This window comes from Osmia lignaria, chromosome 4 (genome assembly GCF_051020975.1).
Source record: "Osmia lignaria lignaria isolate PbOS001 chromosome 4, iyOsmLign1, whole genome shotgun sequence".
Taxonomy (NCBI): Eukaryota; Metazoa; Arthropoda; class Insecta; order Hymenoptera; family Megachilidae; genus Osmia; species Osmia lignaria.
The window spans coordinates 4,746,246-4,761,186 of NC_135035.1; the positions used below are offsets into that span (position 1 = coordinate 4,746,246).

Sequence of the window (14,941 nt, forward strand, 5' to 3'; positions counted from 1 at the left end):
ATTGCAATTACTTTTTGACAATTATTAAATTTTTTCGTGCTGCGGATAGTAAATTAATTATTCAAACAAAAACTATAAATAAAGTATACCATATTGTTTTTGAAAAATCAGTGGCGGATCCAGAAGCTTTGTTTTGTACAAAATATGTGAAAATGTATTAACTCTCTTAAGGGCAATGGTCCCTGAAGGACGCTCTACGGATCCGCCATTGAAAGAAATGAAGTAGAAGATCAAAGTAGCAAGAACTCTTACCAGAAGACCAGCCAGTAGAACCAGACAAATGAAGGCAATCGAGGAGACCACGACGACTGCTATCGCGTTTCCGGAGTCCGGAATTGTTTCCTGTACCAGAAGAAAGCTGTGTATCTGAAAAGAGTAGTTCAGTCGGCGGAATACGTTAACTATATTATATTATGTGCGTTAATTATTTATCTAATCTTGATATTTAATAACAAATAAACTTTCATCCGTTTCTATTAAATTGTTTCATATCAAATGGTAAATTTTGAAACATAAAAATTCTGATACAAATAACACTTATGGCATATTAATTTAATGCTTAAGGTTTGAAAAAAATGACTATGTAAAGGATTTATCAATATGTTTAATGAAAATTGTCTAATATTTCTTTTGAAGGAAGATTTACAACTTATAGTTTGCTAATAGACATTGTTCCAACGAACAGTCAGCTATTTAGTATTAAAAATAATGACGAAACCATTATGCAGCAATTTTCATTAAAGCTTCAACGTTAAATTGATATATTATAAATGTTGTTTTGTGATTATTTTATGTCACGAAATTGTGTTAGACTTCATATGTTTAAAAATCTAACATTGTTTGTTGAAATTAGCAATCAGCCATTTTGTATTAAAAGTATTAATGAAACGTTTATGGAGTCATTTTCTTCAAAATTTTAAGTTTCAAATTAACATGCTACAAATTCTATTTTGTGATACTTCTATGTCATTAAATTATGTTTCGAAATCTGATATTTGATATACAACCACTTAATGTTTATATTTTGTACCACCGAAACCATAAAATATTATTCTCGTAAATAAATCAGTAAAATTTAATATCTGAAAATATCTTTAAAAAATAAAACAACCATTTCAGATTGAATTTTAAAACAAATTTGTATTAATTAATGGCTGTAATATTTAATGAATTTAAAAATATTACTTAAATTTTTTAAATAAATACTTGGAAAATTTTTTCTCAGATGTTAACTAGAAATTATTCATTAGAATTTATATACTTTCTTTTTCCAATTTTTTAACCCTTTCCAACCCAGTATTACCATATGGCAACATTCTTGTTGAACGCATCAGACAAATAGGTGTTCATAAAATTTTGTTTGTAAATCCATGATAATAGTTTATCTAGCGCAGTATAAACATAAAATTTCTTCACATTGTATTATGTATCTAGATTCTAGATATTTAAAACATAAAAATTAACGAAAGGAAATTTCTCTTAACAACTAAAAATAATTTGGGCTGGAAAGGGTTAAAAAGTTAGTACTAAATCTGTTATTTGAAATATTTTCTTTTTTTATTAAACTCAAAAAACTTCTTAAAAGATTTCTTTTTCATTTGTTTTACGTGAGGTCATTACCGATGACGATGGGACTAGCGTCACATCTTGTTGAACATATTTATTTCATTGAAATAGTTTATTGTGTTACGAATATGGTCCTGGTCTGTTAGAGGTGTGTCTGATCTTATGTTGTATTTTTGTTTTTGTAGATTTGTTATTCTACATTTATATAGTATGTGGTCAGTCGTTAGTGATTGGCTTTGACATAGGTTGCAGTGAGGAGATTCTGTTTTTTTTATTAGGTGTTCATAAGTTATTCCGAAGCCAGTTTTCATCCCGGATAGCACCGTCTTTTTTTTTTGCCCTCTGTGGCTCGGGGGGATCAGAATACGGCCACGGTATCCCCTGCCTGTCGTAGGAGGCGACTAAAAAGGAGTTGTAATGGAGCGAGCGAGGCAGTATGATGTAAAAGTAAGGATAAGAAACAGAAGAAAAAGGACGGTGAATGTGTGAAGTAACGTAACCCCCTGTGGCTCGGGGGACTTAGAATACGGCCACGGTATCCCCTGCCTGTCGTAAGAGGCGACTAAAAGGGGTCACACTAACACATACACACACGTACACACGCACGCACACACTCCGATCACGATAACAGTATGGAGAGACAAGTTTACAGAAGTTAAAGTATGGATGGGAAAGAAAAGAAGGAGAAATTTAAAAATGCGCGGGGTTTGGGGTTGGCAGTAATGCCAACCAACCCCATATGCGCGTGGACGATAGCACAGCCGACTCTAGTATTAGCCGTGCTGAAGTAAAAATGGCAACACCGCGGAAGTTCGGTCTGAATATATCAACACCTACCCTACTCTATCTGCCTCCCGGACTCCCAGACTCTCAGCCAATCAACGTCGTCAGACTCCCGACTACTCTCTGGACTTCACATAACCTCTTTGGTTTCGTTCCAATAATTTCGCTTGTTTCAAGGTTTTTATTAACTTATATACACGTTCATCAATTCTTAAATGTTTCAGTTTGATCCAAAGATGGTTTCATTTTGCTTCATACCTAAATTTTCTTGAAACCACTGTAAATATTTCAAATATCATGCTTCACAACACCAAACTACTTTGAGAGTACACAAAATATATATCACATTTATAACAATTTTATACTACATCACTTCTATTTGCCATAGTTGCAGCGTTTATATATTGTTTATACATAATTAACACAAAATAGTGTATATTAGTACAGCTTTTAATTAAAAAAGACGTTAATTACAATTCCGAGCATAGGACTCTGTTTTTGAAAATAGGACTCCCGATTGTCACGTGAGCGGTGTTGCCACGTTGTTCAGCATGGCTAGTACTAGAGTCGGCTGTGACGATAGTGTTCGTTGGGCAACATGGGGGCAGAAAAGCCCCCAAAAAACTCCGGCCCCTGTAGGGGCGAAATTAGTGATAGTGATAGTGAAGTAACGTACGGCGCGAATGAGAAGAGATTTAAAAAATGGCGCGTATACACGCGTGGCTGATAATTTTCGGTGGGCAAAAAGGGACCGATGTAAAGTCCCTAAAGTACGCCACTCCTAAATAGGGGAAACTTGAAGTGAAGTGAAGTGAAGTGAAGCTTCATCTTTTCTTTTCTGTTCAGATTTTTGACTCGTACTTGTCGGTAGAAGTGTTCGATTATAGTTTTTATTCTTTTAGTTGTGGTCCATATTTTCTTCCATTCGTCTTTTATGGCTGTTTTTATCTGATTTGTAATATCTTGATGAGGAACTGGGGTAATTGGTTTAGGTAGTGGGAGGGTTGCGTCTTCTTTAACTGCAGTATCGACTAATTCATTCCCCGGTATTCCTTGGTGCGAAGGGATCCAGACTATGATTGTGTCCACATTATTGTTTGAAAGTTCTGTATAGGTCCCTTGAATGAAGGCAATTTCATGTTTATTGTTGTTACAGTACTGTTGAATTTCGCGCTATTACTTTTAATTCTACTTACTAGACAATAGTATCCGTTATGTGTCGAGATGCGGCGCTTTGAAAGCTTTCTTTCTTTTTTATTTTCAATGAGTAACGTTCTTTTTTTTTTGGGTTCGTTAGTTGTAACCGATCGATGAGCGATCTCACTCATATTAATAAAACCTTCGGTTCCTCCAGTAAAAACTCTGTGTTCAATATTATTTTACAAACAATTATTGTTTACGGCGCTTAGAGCTTGGATTACACTCATTGAGTCTGTGTAGATGACCAGGTTTTGTAAGTTGTTAGTGAGTGTGTATGGTTTAAGGCTCCGAGAATGACGTACGCTTCCGCGGTGAAGATCGATGTCGTTTTGTGTAGGCATTTTTTTATTGTTATATTGTTTGCTATGACAGCATATCTTACTCCTGATTTTGATTTCGATGAAAATTGGATTGTACTTATGATCAGTGAACACTGAGTTCCATCGAAGTTGTCGCAGTGAAGTTGGCGCACTAACCCACTCACGCCGCGTCGATGAGCCGATGGGCGAGGTGCCGATGACGCGGCGTGAATGTGTAGCCAACTTCGATGGGACTCAGTTGTACATACAAAAAGATACTAGAGGTATCACTCCTGTTGACCGAGAGTAGATTCGAACTTCCAAATACGTTCAATGGGTGCTTGCGGGCCCATCCGCGGTGTATCGTGAGTTGTATTGAACTTGTCGCCGTGAAGTTGGCTACAAATTCACTAACTCCTTCACGCCGCGTCGGTGAGTGAATGCGTGGCCAACTTCACTGCGACAAGTTCAATGCAACTCATCGTACAACGGTTTACTAGTAAGCACAATTTCGTCAATGCATTGTTTCATGAGCCTGTTCCTTTTGACTTTTTTTTCCTTGGTTTTAGCGTAAAATTGATTTATTATTTTATTGAGTTGTAAACTAATATTAGAAAGAAACTTGGATACAAAGCTATTGCACAGAAATGTTACCCTGTCGCTGATAAGCGGAAGTTTAGACTCTGCTAATAAAATATTTGAGCTGTTCTGATAGCTGAGTACTGTATCCTTTCCAATTCTTCTATAAGTCTTTTTTACGTTGGGTAGTATATAAAACAGCCATAATCGATATATGGCTGAATAATACTCCTGTAGAGAATTATAAGTGTTACCGGGTCAGATCCTCACTAAGTGCCGCATAAGAACTTTATGATATTAAATGCCTTCATATATTTTTTCCGTACATAATTCAAATAAGATATACAAGTCAATTTATAATCGTAAATGATTCCCAAGAATTTGATAGATAGTTCATTATTTTTAATTTCCGTTTCTCCTAGGAGGATGTTCTTTTTATTAAAATGAAGAAATGTTGTTTTTGGAGCGTACAGTTCAAGTCCCAAGGAAAGGAGATTTCTTTAAAGGATTTTTATGACTTTATCAATAAGATTTTTGTGTTTTTGAACTAGTGAAATTTTCGAATACAATGCAATATCATCTGCGAATTGCGAGATAGCGACGTTATTAGGAAAGTTATGTCTTTAGAAACGGACTCAAAACCCTGCCTCGAGGCACGTCTTTATAGACTAATCTACATTGATTACCTGTAATATCTATAGAGACTTCCCTTTGGTAGGTGGGAAATTTAACGAATGTAATTAAACGAGCTGAGCAACCAACAGAAGCTAGTTTTCTCAGCAAAATATCATGAATTACGTTATCGAAAGCCCCACGAATATCCAAGAAAACTGCTATAGTATGTAGCAACATTATACGCTGTATATAGCATATGTTCCTATAAAAATCTATGTAGGTAGATATATTTGGATTATGTAGAATGAAATCGTGATCGTCGATGCATTGTAACAGTCTTTCTCCATTAACATCAGTGCCCGAACAATTCCAAATCCTGTGATGGGAGTTTAAAATCCCCTATATCCATCCAGTTCTCGTTATTGTTAACTTTGTTGATTATTTGCTCCCATTGGGTCTAAGAAAAAACAAAACCTCGAACCTCGCCATAATTTTAAATGAAGGGTTTCCGTTATTAAGATGGATATTTGTTGATGAGCATCCGTTGTTGATGAGCTTTTGCACAATGATAGAGCTTGAAAAACTGAAGCTAATGATACCCGGTTTTGGGCGCAGACGGTTATTAGTTTATGAGATATTTAATGTTAAAGTTATTACCCTGCTTATGATCTGAAGTATAGGAAGTCTTTTCAACAAGGATCGTGGAGTAACCAGTAAGGCGTCGACCTCCCGATAGGTGGATGTTTTTTGTCGCGAGTTCAATTCTCGTTGGACAGATTTTTTCAACATGTTACAATAACTGATGCAGAAAACTGTATCCGGATGGAGAAAAATCTAGCCTTATTGTCACTAACATTTGCTGATTTGTCAGAGCGAGATAAACTCGCGAACACCAGTGAGCACATCTAAACGCGTTAAAAGCTGAAACGCGACTTCAATCTGAAATATTGTTGTTCCATTCTTCACACTTAATATTTTGCTTAAATCATTTAGTTATACCCAATGCTATTAAGTAATTAATCCGTTTAATTCATTAAATTATACACAAAACAATACAATAAACTAGAAATATTGAAATGCTTATTCATTTTCTTAACCTTCGGACAGCGGACCATGGAGTGAGTCCTAACTTTAATTTAATTTTATCATATCAGTTTCATTTTCTAAATTTTGCACTGTTCCTTTAAAAATTATTCTTCCAATATATAAAACTCCTTCGTTTAAAAATAATACATTTAACTTTAGGTTAACCCTTAGGTGGCACTGTGGGGTATGAGACGACCCCAGCTAATTCAGCTTCAATTTAAGCCACTTTTGGCTAAAATTCGTCCCTTCAACTCTCCAAATAAAATACCTTTTTTGAAACCACAAGAGTGCCCAGCTAAAATTTTAGCTCTTTATATGAAAATTTGAAAAAGTTATGAATTTTTTTGTGAAAACTCATTTTCTCGATTTCTCTACATTTTTTAATTTTGGTTTTTTTTCATATTCAGTATTTAATTTTATTAAAATTAGCTACGAAATATGTTAAAACAACTTTCAAAGATTATTTAGGAATTTTTTCAAGTTAAAATAATGAATAGCTTCTTCGCAAGAAATATTTTAGTGGTTGGGGTCTTAATCGTCCCCAGTGTGCAGCAATGTTATTTTGGTAAAGTGTGCCAGCTAAGGGTTAATATTCTTGTATACGTTTTGTAAGTTTGGGTCAGAACTGACCCAAACTCCACTGTTGAAGGGTTAATCGATAGGTACTACTATTTACTTACTGTAATTGGGAACTTCACATGAGAACTTTTGTACAAGGTCGGCAAAATGTTAGTCATAGCAGTATCCAATTTTCCATCTTTGTCAACGACGTAAACGAGTATTGATGTCATGTCCGATGTTGTTGGAGTCGAAGTCGGAGATTCCTGGCATGGATCTTGATGAATGATAATTTGCTCGTCAGATATCGACCTGCAACCAAGGATACGAGAGCATGTCATCGTATGTTGAATACATTGCTGTGATGTCAAGAGCGTATTACATGTGTATTAACCTCAAACCGTCATATAGTACTTGAAATCCTCGACTTCGCGTCTCTGATTATTATCGCGAGATATCCCAGGGTTAATGGCATGATCAGGTGCTTTGTGGTAGTTATTGCTTGACATGCGTTAACGTTTCTCGGAATAAATTTATGTTATGTTTTTATGTTATGTAGGCGTTTAGTGTAGGGGGAGAGAGGGTTTCGTCTCCCCAAACACCTTTAGTTCGGGCCGGGGACCGCTAGGTGGCGGCGAGAGATCGGTAGCAGTGTTCTCGCAAGCAGTCGCCCGGCATGCAGTTCGAATATGAATTTGGGTATAATAGGTGTTTGGGGCAGGGATCGTCTGTTGTCAGCCTCACTGACAAGTCTGACAGACGATCCCGCAACGGAAACACCTTTTTCTCCCCTCTCTTACAGTTATGAGATACAGTAAAAGCTGGATAATATGCAAAAGAGATTGGGATCCCAAACATAGCATATACATATAATTCAGCCGAGGGGTGTCGATTCTATATTGTTTGTTCTATTATTATTTTTTATTTACTGTGACGCGGCGCAACCTCGTATCGCCTCTTTACCATTAGCTTGTAAATTAATTTAATTTTCAATAGATGGAAACTGTCTGGTTTGAAGAAAATCACGGGCAGAAATATTCTGAACAGAACCGTGGCAACAGTAAGTTTATCAAGCCATCGACCAGTTTAATGCTTTGCTAGAAATTTGCTATTATTATTTTGATAAATAAATATAATTCAAATTGTATCGTGTTTATTTCAATGTACCATTATATTGTGTATAATGTGCTTTATTATTTTACATTATCCTTTTATTATTATTTTAATAAGAGCAACGTATTTTTGTACTTTGTATAAATATAATTCAAACTACATATATCGTGTTTGGTCTTATTTTAATCAGAAAAATCTCACAAATGGGTTAGTAAAAGTTTCATTAAGAAAAAGTTTCATTTAGAGAAAAAATTCTAAATTATTATATTTTTTGTTACTATATACCTACTAGAACAGATAAAACTAATCCTTTAGTCAGAAATTGCGGAAATCATATCTGATTCTATAAAAGTATAAAGGATTAAAATAAAAAGTTGTTAGTTGCTATGTTGAAAAACTTTTTCTACATCAAATACATATATTAAAAAATCGCTGCTTATATTGGAATGTTATTTTCAGAAACTATATCTTTTTAGTTGCGATTTTCGAGTAAAGGATTAGTCCTATCGAAGAAATGAAAGAGACCTTTTTTGTGCAGAATTGTAAGACAAATAACTTTTGTCTAAAACATTCTTTCGTATCTGCATTTGTTTTCGAGAAATTCAGTAAAAACCGTTTTGAGGGTAGTTCTAAATATAAAACAACCCTTAAAATACTAAACAGGGATGGAGGAGTCAGAAAACCATTTTGACTAATTCTAGTAAAATCCCCACTGTTATCAAAGAAGTATTGACCTTCTTTTTGTGTATACAGTGCTTAGCCAATATTGAGAATGGTGAGAATTTAGTTACTTTGACCTCCTGTATCTCCAAAACTACCCCTATGCTCAACTTGAATTTTTTTTTTGAGATTAATGTACCATCATATAGAATTGATTGGCACATAGTTAGATTTGAAATTCGAGTGGGAAAAAATGGGCGAAAAAACGTGTGTTTTTGGAGTCACTCTTTGTACAGAAGTATTAATATAGAGAAGGGTGAGCAGGTTTGGGTTAGTCTTCAATTTAAGTGAAAAAGAAATATTCTGTAAAATTAAAAAATGCCTTATCATCGGTGTTCCATTATAAAATAAACTCTTGTTATATTGAAAAATTCTTGAATCAACAACATAGAAAAAGCTCTTTCCATGTGTGAATCATCTCCATGTGCCCAATACATAGTAGGCAAGCGTCTCTAGCGTGTGTGTATGGGAATTTACTCAATCGGCAATATAAAAAGTGGCAATATAGCGACAGAAATTTTAAATAAATGTACGATATATTTATTTTATGAATACAAAAGATACTAAACAATGCAGTAAATATCCTATAACCATCCACCAAGAAAACTTCTTTTATTGAACATCTTCCTAAAAAAATTTAAAGAAAAAACACCTTTTTTTAGTTTGTAAATGAAAATATCATCATAACAACGAAATCAAGTAGAAATAAAAGCCGGTGATTTGATTATGAACTATCGTAATCGTATCTTGAGAAAGTTATGAGAATTTTTAATATTGAAAACTTTGAAACAATCTCCTGTGCTTTTAATTAGCTACACATTTCCTGACACCTGACTTTGGTACATAATTTTTTACGTAAACATTTTTTATTTCATTTCTCTTTACCGTTCTCTATATTAATTAGAGTTTGGAAAGTGGCAAGTTTATAATGTACATTATAGAAGCTTCCGAACATATTTCTCCCTGTAATCTCTTTTCCGATATAAAAGAAAATATGGAACTGCAAAGGCTATTGATTCTATAAAATATGCGGCCGTCAAAGTATGTGTTAAACTGCTTAAACTTGCCACGAACATTTTCACAGAGAATTACCATAGCGAAATTTTCGCTCTTATATCAATTTTTATGTTCAGGGGACAATTAATAATACGTGGTATATATTGAATTAAAATTTTTCATTTCTTGTGAAATTCATCTTAAAGTGTTATCTATTTATTACAAATGACTCTTCATTTGTTTATAAACCTTTTCAAAATTTATTTTTCTTTCAATTGTATTCTAATTAATGGTAATAATCCTTCTGTTAAGTTAGATGTTTATTATATCAAAGTATATCATAGCCTATTGTACTATTTGAAAAATTGGTTACTATGGATTATAACTTTTAGTTTACAAAAATTTAATAGCTGAATAATGACAGTATTTTAGTAATAATTAAGGAACAGTAATACCTTCTAGAATTTTATAAATTCTAAATTTAGATTAACTAATATTGCATTTTTTTAGTTTATTTAGTTGGAAGAATTAATAAATGTGCTAAACTTTATTAAGTTTTTAACAATAATAATTGTAAATTATTTAAAAGAAAATTATCACTACATGCTAAAAATTGAAAATGACTGTATGTCTGAAATAAAATTAAACAGGAATTATGTATATGAAAAATTACTTGAACAGTAAAGGATTAAAATTAATATTAAAGTATACTTTAACTTTCAAAACAATCATCATTAAAATCTATTAAAATAATAATTAAACAAAAAACAAACAAAATTGGCAATTAAATTCGCGACCTTTTTATTTTTCTTCCTCTACACAATTATTTTATTTATTAAAATTCAACAGATAAAAATCTTCAATCAAAGTGAACGCTATTCGAATCAATAATTATTTGCTATATTTACAATAATTTGTCAATTTTTCTATTGTAAAGCAAAATTAAAACCAAAGAGATGCAAGCGACACTTTTCGAAATTGTTTAATTAAGACCACAAATGGACAATTAAATTGTTAAGTACAATGTTATAAATAAAAAGAAGTCACTTGCATCTCTTCTATATTTTAGTTTCTTCATATTAATATTGATAAATAAGCACTTACTTGTTCATGCCAGTATTTAAAATTTCCGCAAGGGCCGACTTCAGCTCCTTCTTCTTGAGACACACGTCGTATAGGCTGCCTTCCATAACAATGCGGACCAGAGAGGTAACCTCTACTTGAGTGGGCGCCACCTTCGTGTCGTCTGTCACTCTAATCGGTATGTCGGAAACAGCTGGAGGAGCTACGGTACTCGATATGGGGATCTTCGGTTGCAGACTCGGGATAAAAGGGATAGGAGTAGTCACTCGAGTAGTATCTGTCGAGCTAATGTCCGACATCGTCGTGAATTCTGCAGAGGTTTCCGTAATATTCAACACCAGATTAGCGTCTTTAGAATCCGGTAAAGTTGTATATTCTATTTTAATCGTAGTGTCCCTATCACTAGTAGACCAAGACTCTGTAACGCTAATCGTCTTCTGAACTTCCTCCTCCCTCCTAGTAGAAGTTTGTTCAGTCTCAATAATCCCCGAGTCAGTGGTAAAATCATCGGACTGTGTCGTCAAATTAGGCAATGTAGTTGCAACAACAGTTGGGTCAGTCATTGGGACGCTAGAAACTCTATCATCAGTACTAGTCACTTCGATCTCATCAGTGGATAAAAGGTTATCTGTAGTCGTTTCGCCAGTTATCGTAGAAAAATCATTCGAAGAATTTTTCGTGAACGACGGCAGGATCGTGGAAATTCCACTGTGCGCCCCATGTCCCTCTGAAGTTTCCTCGGTTACGTTTCTGCTGAGAAAAGTGGTAGATTCGGAGAGACCAACAAACTCGTATTCGACGCTGGTGGTGGTGGGTACAAAAATTTCTTCCTGGCTAGAAGTACCACTTGCCCCGGAAGGGATTTCGTTCGTTCCATTGGTGTCAGGAAGTCCAGGAAGCTCGGTGACGTTCCCTGCGGACGTTTCCTCGGTGCCGGCAGCTGTGGTGGGGGGCAGCATAGTAGCGCTCTCGGTTGTTCTGATAGTGGTGGTGTCCGAAGGGGAGAGGGAAACCGACGACTTCTCTGAAAAATTCCCTTTGATCAACGGGTATTCGGTAGAAAGTTCCGTGGCATTGAGGCTCGAGCGAGTCAGCATAGACCCCTCGGCATTCGTCTGCACGTCGACGTTCGAAAATACTCCGAGCTCCGTCTGCGGGTCCGCGGTAGATTCCGTTGTCAGAAACTGGTAAGTCCGCTCATCGACGTTTTCCGGCTTTAGGCTGACTTCCGTGATGCGGTTGCCGGTCACATCGAAGCTCTCCTTCGCTTCGTGGCCTTCGCTCCACCGAGGAATGTTATTTCCCGCGTTTTTCACCTTTTCCTCGGACTTTGCGATCTCCTTCTGGTCGATTGATTTGATGACAGTCTTATTGGTCGGATTGGCTTCTTTCAGCGTCACCGAGGTCTGAGTCGTTACCGGTATGGACGAACGTGCTTCCGTGCTTGAAGATTCGTTGCTGGGTTTCTCGTAGTAGGTCGGTTTGAACTGTTGAATGCTGTTTTCCAAAACATCCGACGCTTCGGTAACGATAAACTTCTCATCTGATCCCCCTCTACCAATGGTATTCTGCAGGGCAGACACCTCCTCGGTGGTGATGTCCAGCTGGTTGCTAGAATTATGAAGCGGTTCAATGATGGATGACTTCACGTAAGGATAAGGTTTATCAGTGCTGATGTTCTTTGAGAACAAAGTATCCAATTTTAAAGATGTTGTAGGCTTCGTCTCCGAATTGGGAAATTCATTGACTCCCGAGAAAGCGATAGTTCTTCCCCTAGGAACGGGACTAGAAGGTGCCTGAAGGGTCGTCTCTTCATGATTCGTCCTTTCAGTCGTAATCTGCACTAATTTCTGCTGATTCTTCTCGCTGATTAGTTCTTGTTGTTCGATTGCTTCGGTGACCTTCGTGGAATGACGAGAAGGGTCCTCGTTCTGATTCGATTTCTGACTCAATTCATTCTCACCGGGGCTGACGTCTTTCAGCGTTGAACTTTGGGACTGCTGTTCCACGAGTCTTTGAATCACTGGCTGAGTCACGTTTCCCACAACCTCCACCTCCTCTTTGGGATCTTGGGACTCGTGAGTCACTGCACCACCCTCGGTGTTGGTCGCGTTCTCAAAGGCCCTCGATTGGTTTCCTGAGTCAAGGTTCTTCTCCGTCGACGTTTTGTAATAGGGGCTGTAGTTGACGTACGTGTCGTTGATTAACGAGATAGATCCCTCCTCTTTATTCTCGTCAGCTTCTTTCAAATCCGGAACTTCAGAGTTCTTCGTTAAACTAAGATGCTCAGCCTTTTTTCTCCTTTCTTGAAACTGCTCCGAATGAACTTTCTCGATGTTTGATTCAACCGTTTCCAAATTCAAAGCAGATTCTTTCGAAATTTTACCTTTCATATCATCTGCCAAAGGTGAAGTTTTGTTCGACTGTTTGACATCATCCTCAGACGTCGTTTTATTCTTTTTCTCATCTTCTGACACGGGTTTTGCGGTTACTGTAGTTAAACTGTTTGTCCTTGATAGTCTGACGAAGTCTTCAGTGACGGTCTTCGTGCTCGAACTCTTTCCGGAAGTCTCATAATGGATCTCCCCCAACTTCGATCCTCCAGTCGAATTCGCGGTCGATAACCTGTCCAGTTCATCGGGCGACCTAATTTCCTGCACCTCAGACTCCTCGTCGATCGACATTGGCACTTTCTCTTCGTCTTCTGCTTTGACATCTTTAGTAAGTTCGCCGTGTACTGTTTCGATATTCTTTCGATTCGAATCAATGGCTCCATTTATGTCTTCGGTGGAAACAAATTCTGTTAGAATTGTTTTGTTCTTTTGGGGTATTGTTAGAGATGCATTGATAGGGAATGATTTATCTGAGCTCGTCGGTGGCCCTTTCGTCGTGTCTGCAGCTACGGTGCTGAAGAGCAACAGGAGTACACCTGAAACACAATTGATATTGACCATGGTTTATTAATTAATTGATACTGATTGGGGTAATTGATAATTAAAAGTATGCTTGATCTATATCCAGGACTTTTAAATGTACTAAGTATAGTTCTCATTTTTTTTATACTGTATAAATATATTTTAATTCTAACTAAGAACAACAATTCGCAATAAAAGTTAATTAATACATTAGGACTTTGTAAGTACACTTTTTACTTTAGGTATATAATTATTTACTGTTTAGTCGGCATCTCCGATTTTTTTCAAACTGTACAGCCTTATTTAAGAAGATGAAATATTATTGAAAAAAGTGTCGCAAACAATTCTAAGCACTTTTAATTTTACATTCAAACCAAACCCACACCTAACATAAAACTAACTATTTGAACGGAAATGAAGTGATAGAAAATGAACAGTAAATAGTTGAAATAGGTTTAATTCAATGTTTATTATTAACAAATTTAGATAATAAAAAATAACAAATAGAGAATGAATAAAAAATGGGACTTAATGATCATCTAAGTCACTATCAGTATCTACTTCACTACTTATACTTGATAACTTTTCAATTAGTTAGTTTTAGGTTAGATTTAGATTTAGTCTTAGTATAAAATAAAAAAAATACTTACAATTGTTTGCAACACTTTATAAATGATATTACTTCTTTAAATATTGGTATCGACACTTGTTTCCGCACTTAACAAACTAAATAAAAATAATGAAATTTAATGTAAATTTTAGATTAGGTTTGGATTTAATTTTAATGTGCAATTAAAAGTACTTGTAATTGTTAGCAACACTTTTTCCAATTATATTCTACTTATGGATTGTTATACAATTGAATACCATTAGAGACTTTATATACATATTATGCATATTTGGGGGAATTACTAAAAGTAGAGATTACAGTAATAAAGAAAAAAAAGTTGTTACAAAAATATTTACGTAACAAAAACTGCAAAGAACAAGAGTAAGAGTTTTAAGTACTTGAATTAATTTGTTGCTCTAAACCGCGCTAACCACTATTGTCGTTAGTAAGTTGAAACATAAAAAGATAGTTAATTAGATTTAGACTAATCATTAAAATCAATTTCTATTAATTTCAGCATAGGTAATGTTACCTTTGGAAGTTAAAAGGAAAGGCCAGTGGAACTAGAAAATCATTACATAAAAACAATTAGCGATTGAATGAACGAAATGAGCAAAATGACGTTAAGAAATGCTGCTAATGAAGAAGTTGAAAAACTATATATTATATGGTGTGGTTATCATATCAAAGTGATATAGGATTTCCTGTTAGTGATTTCATTTTACAAGTGAAAGCTCTGAATTTTTACAGTATTTGAATAAATTTCTATAATTGTCTACACAAAGAGACAATTTTTCTCCTGACTATCCAGTAACACT

At 35.3% G+C, this 14,941-nt stretch overlaps 1 protein-coding gene across 4 annotated transcripts in view; it reads right to left on the reverse strand.

Moving 5' to 3' along the window:
- LOC117603367 (uncharacterized) overlaps nt 1–14,941 on the reverse strand; it is a 183,083-nt gene that overhangs the window by 36,790 nt on the left and 131,352 nt on the right. For 3 of the 4 annotated variants that reach the window (XM_034322428.2, XM_034322426.2, XM_034322427.2), the window contains 3 exons: nt 10,620–13,527; nt 6,809–6,998; nt 253–366 (listed from right to left, as the gene is read on the reverse strand). In XM_034322428.2, the coding sequence (XP_034178319.2) occupies nt 253–366; nt 6,809–6,998; nt 10,620–13,527 (3,212 nt within the window). The remainder of the gene's footprint in view (nt 1–252; nt 367–6,808; nt 6,999–10,619; nt 13,528–14,941) is intronic. The other variant, XM_034322429.2, reaches the window with a different exon arrangement.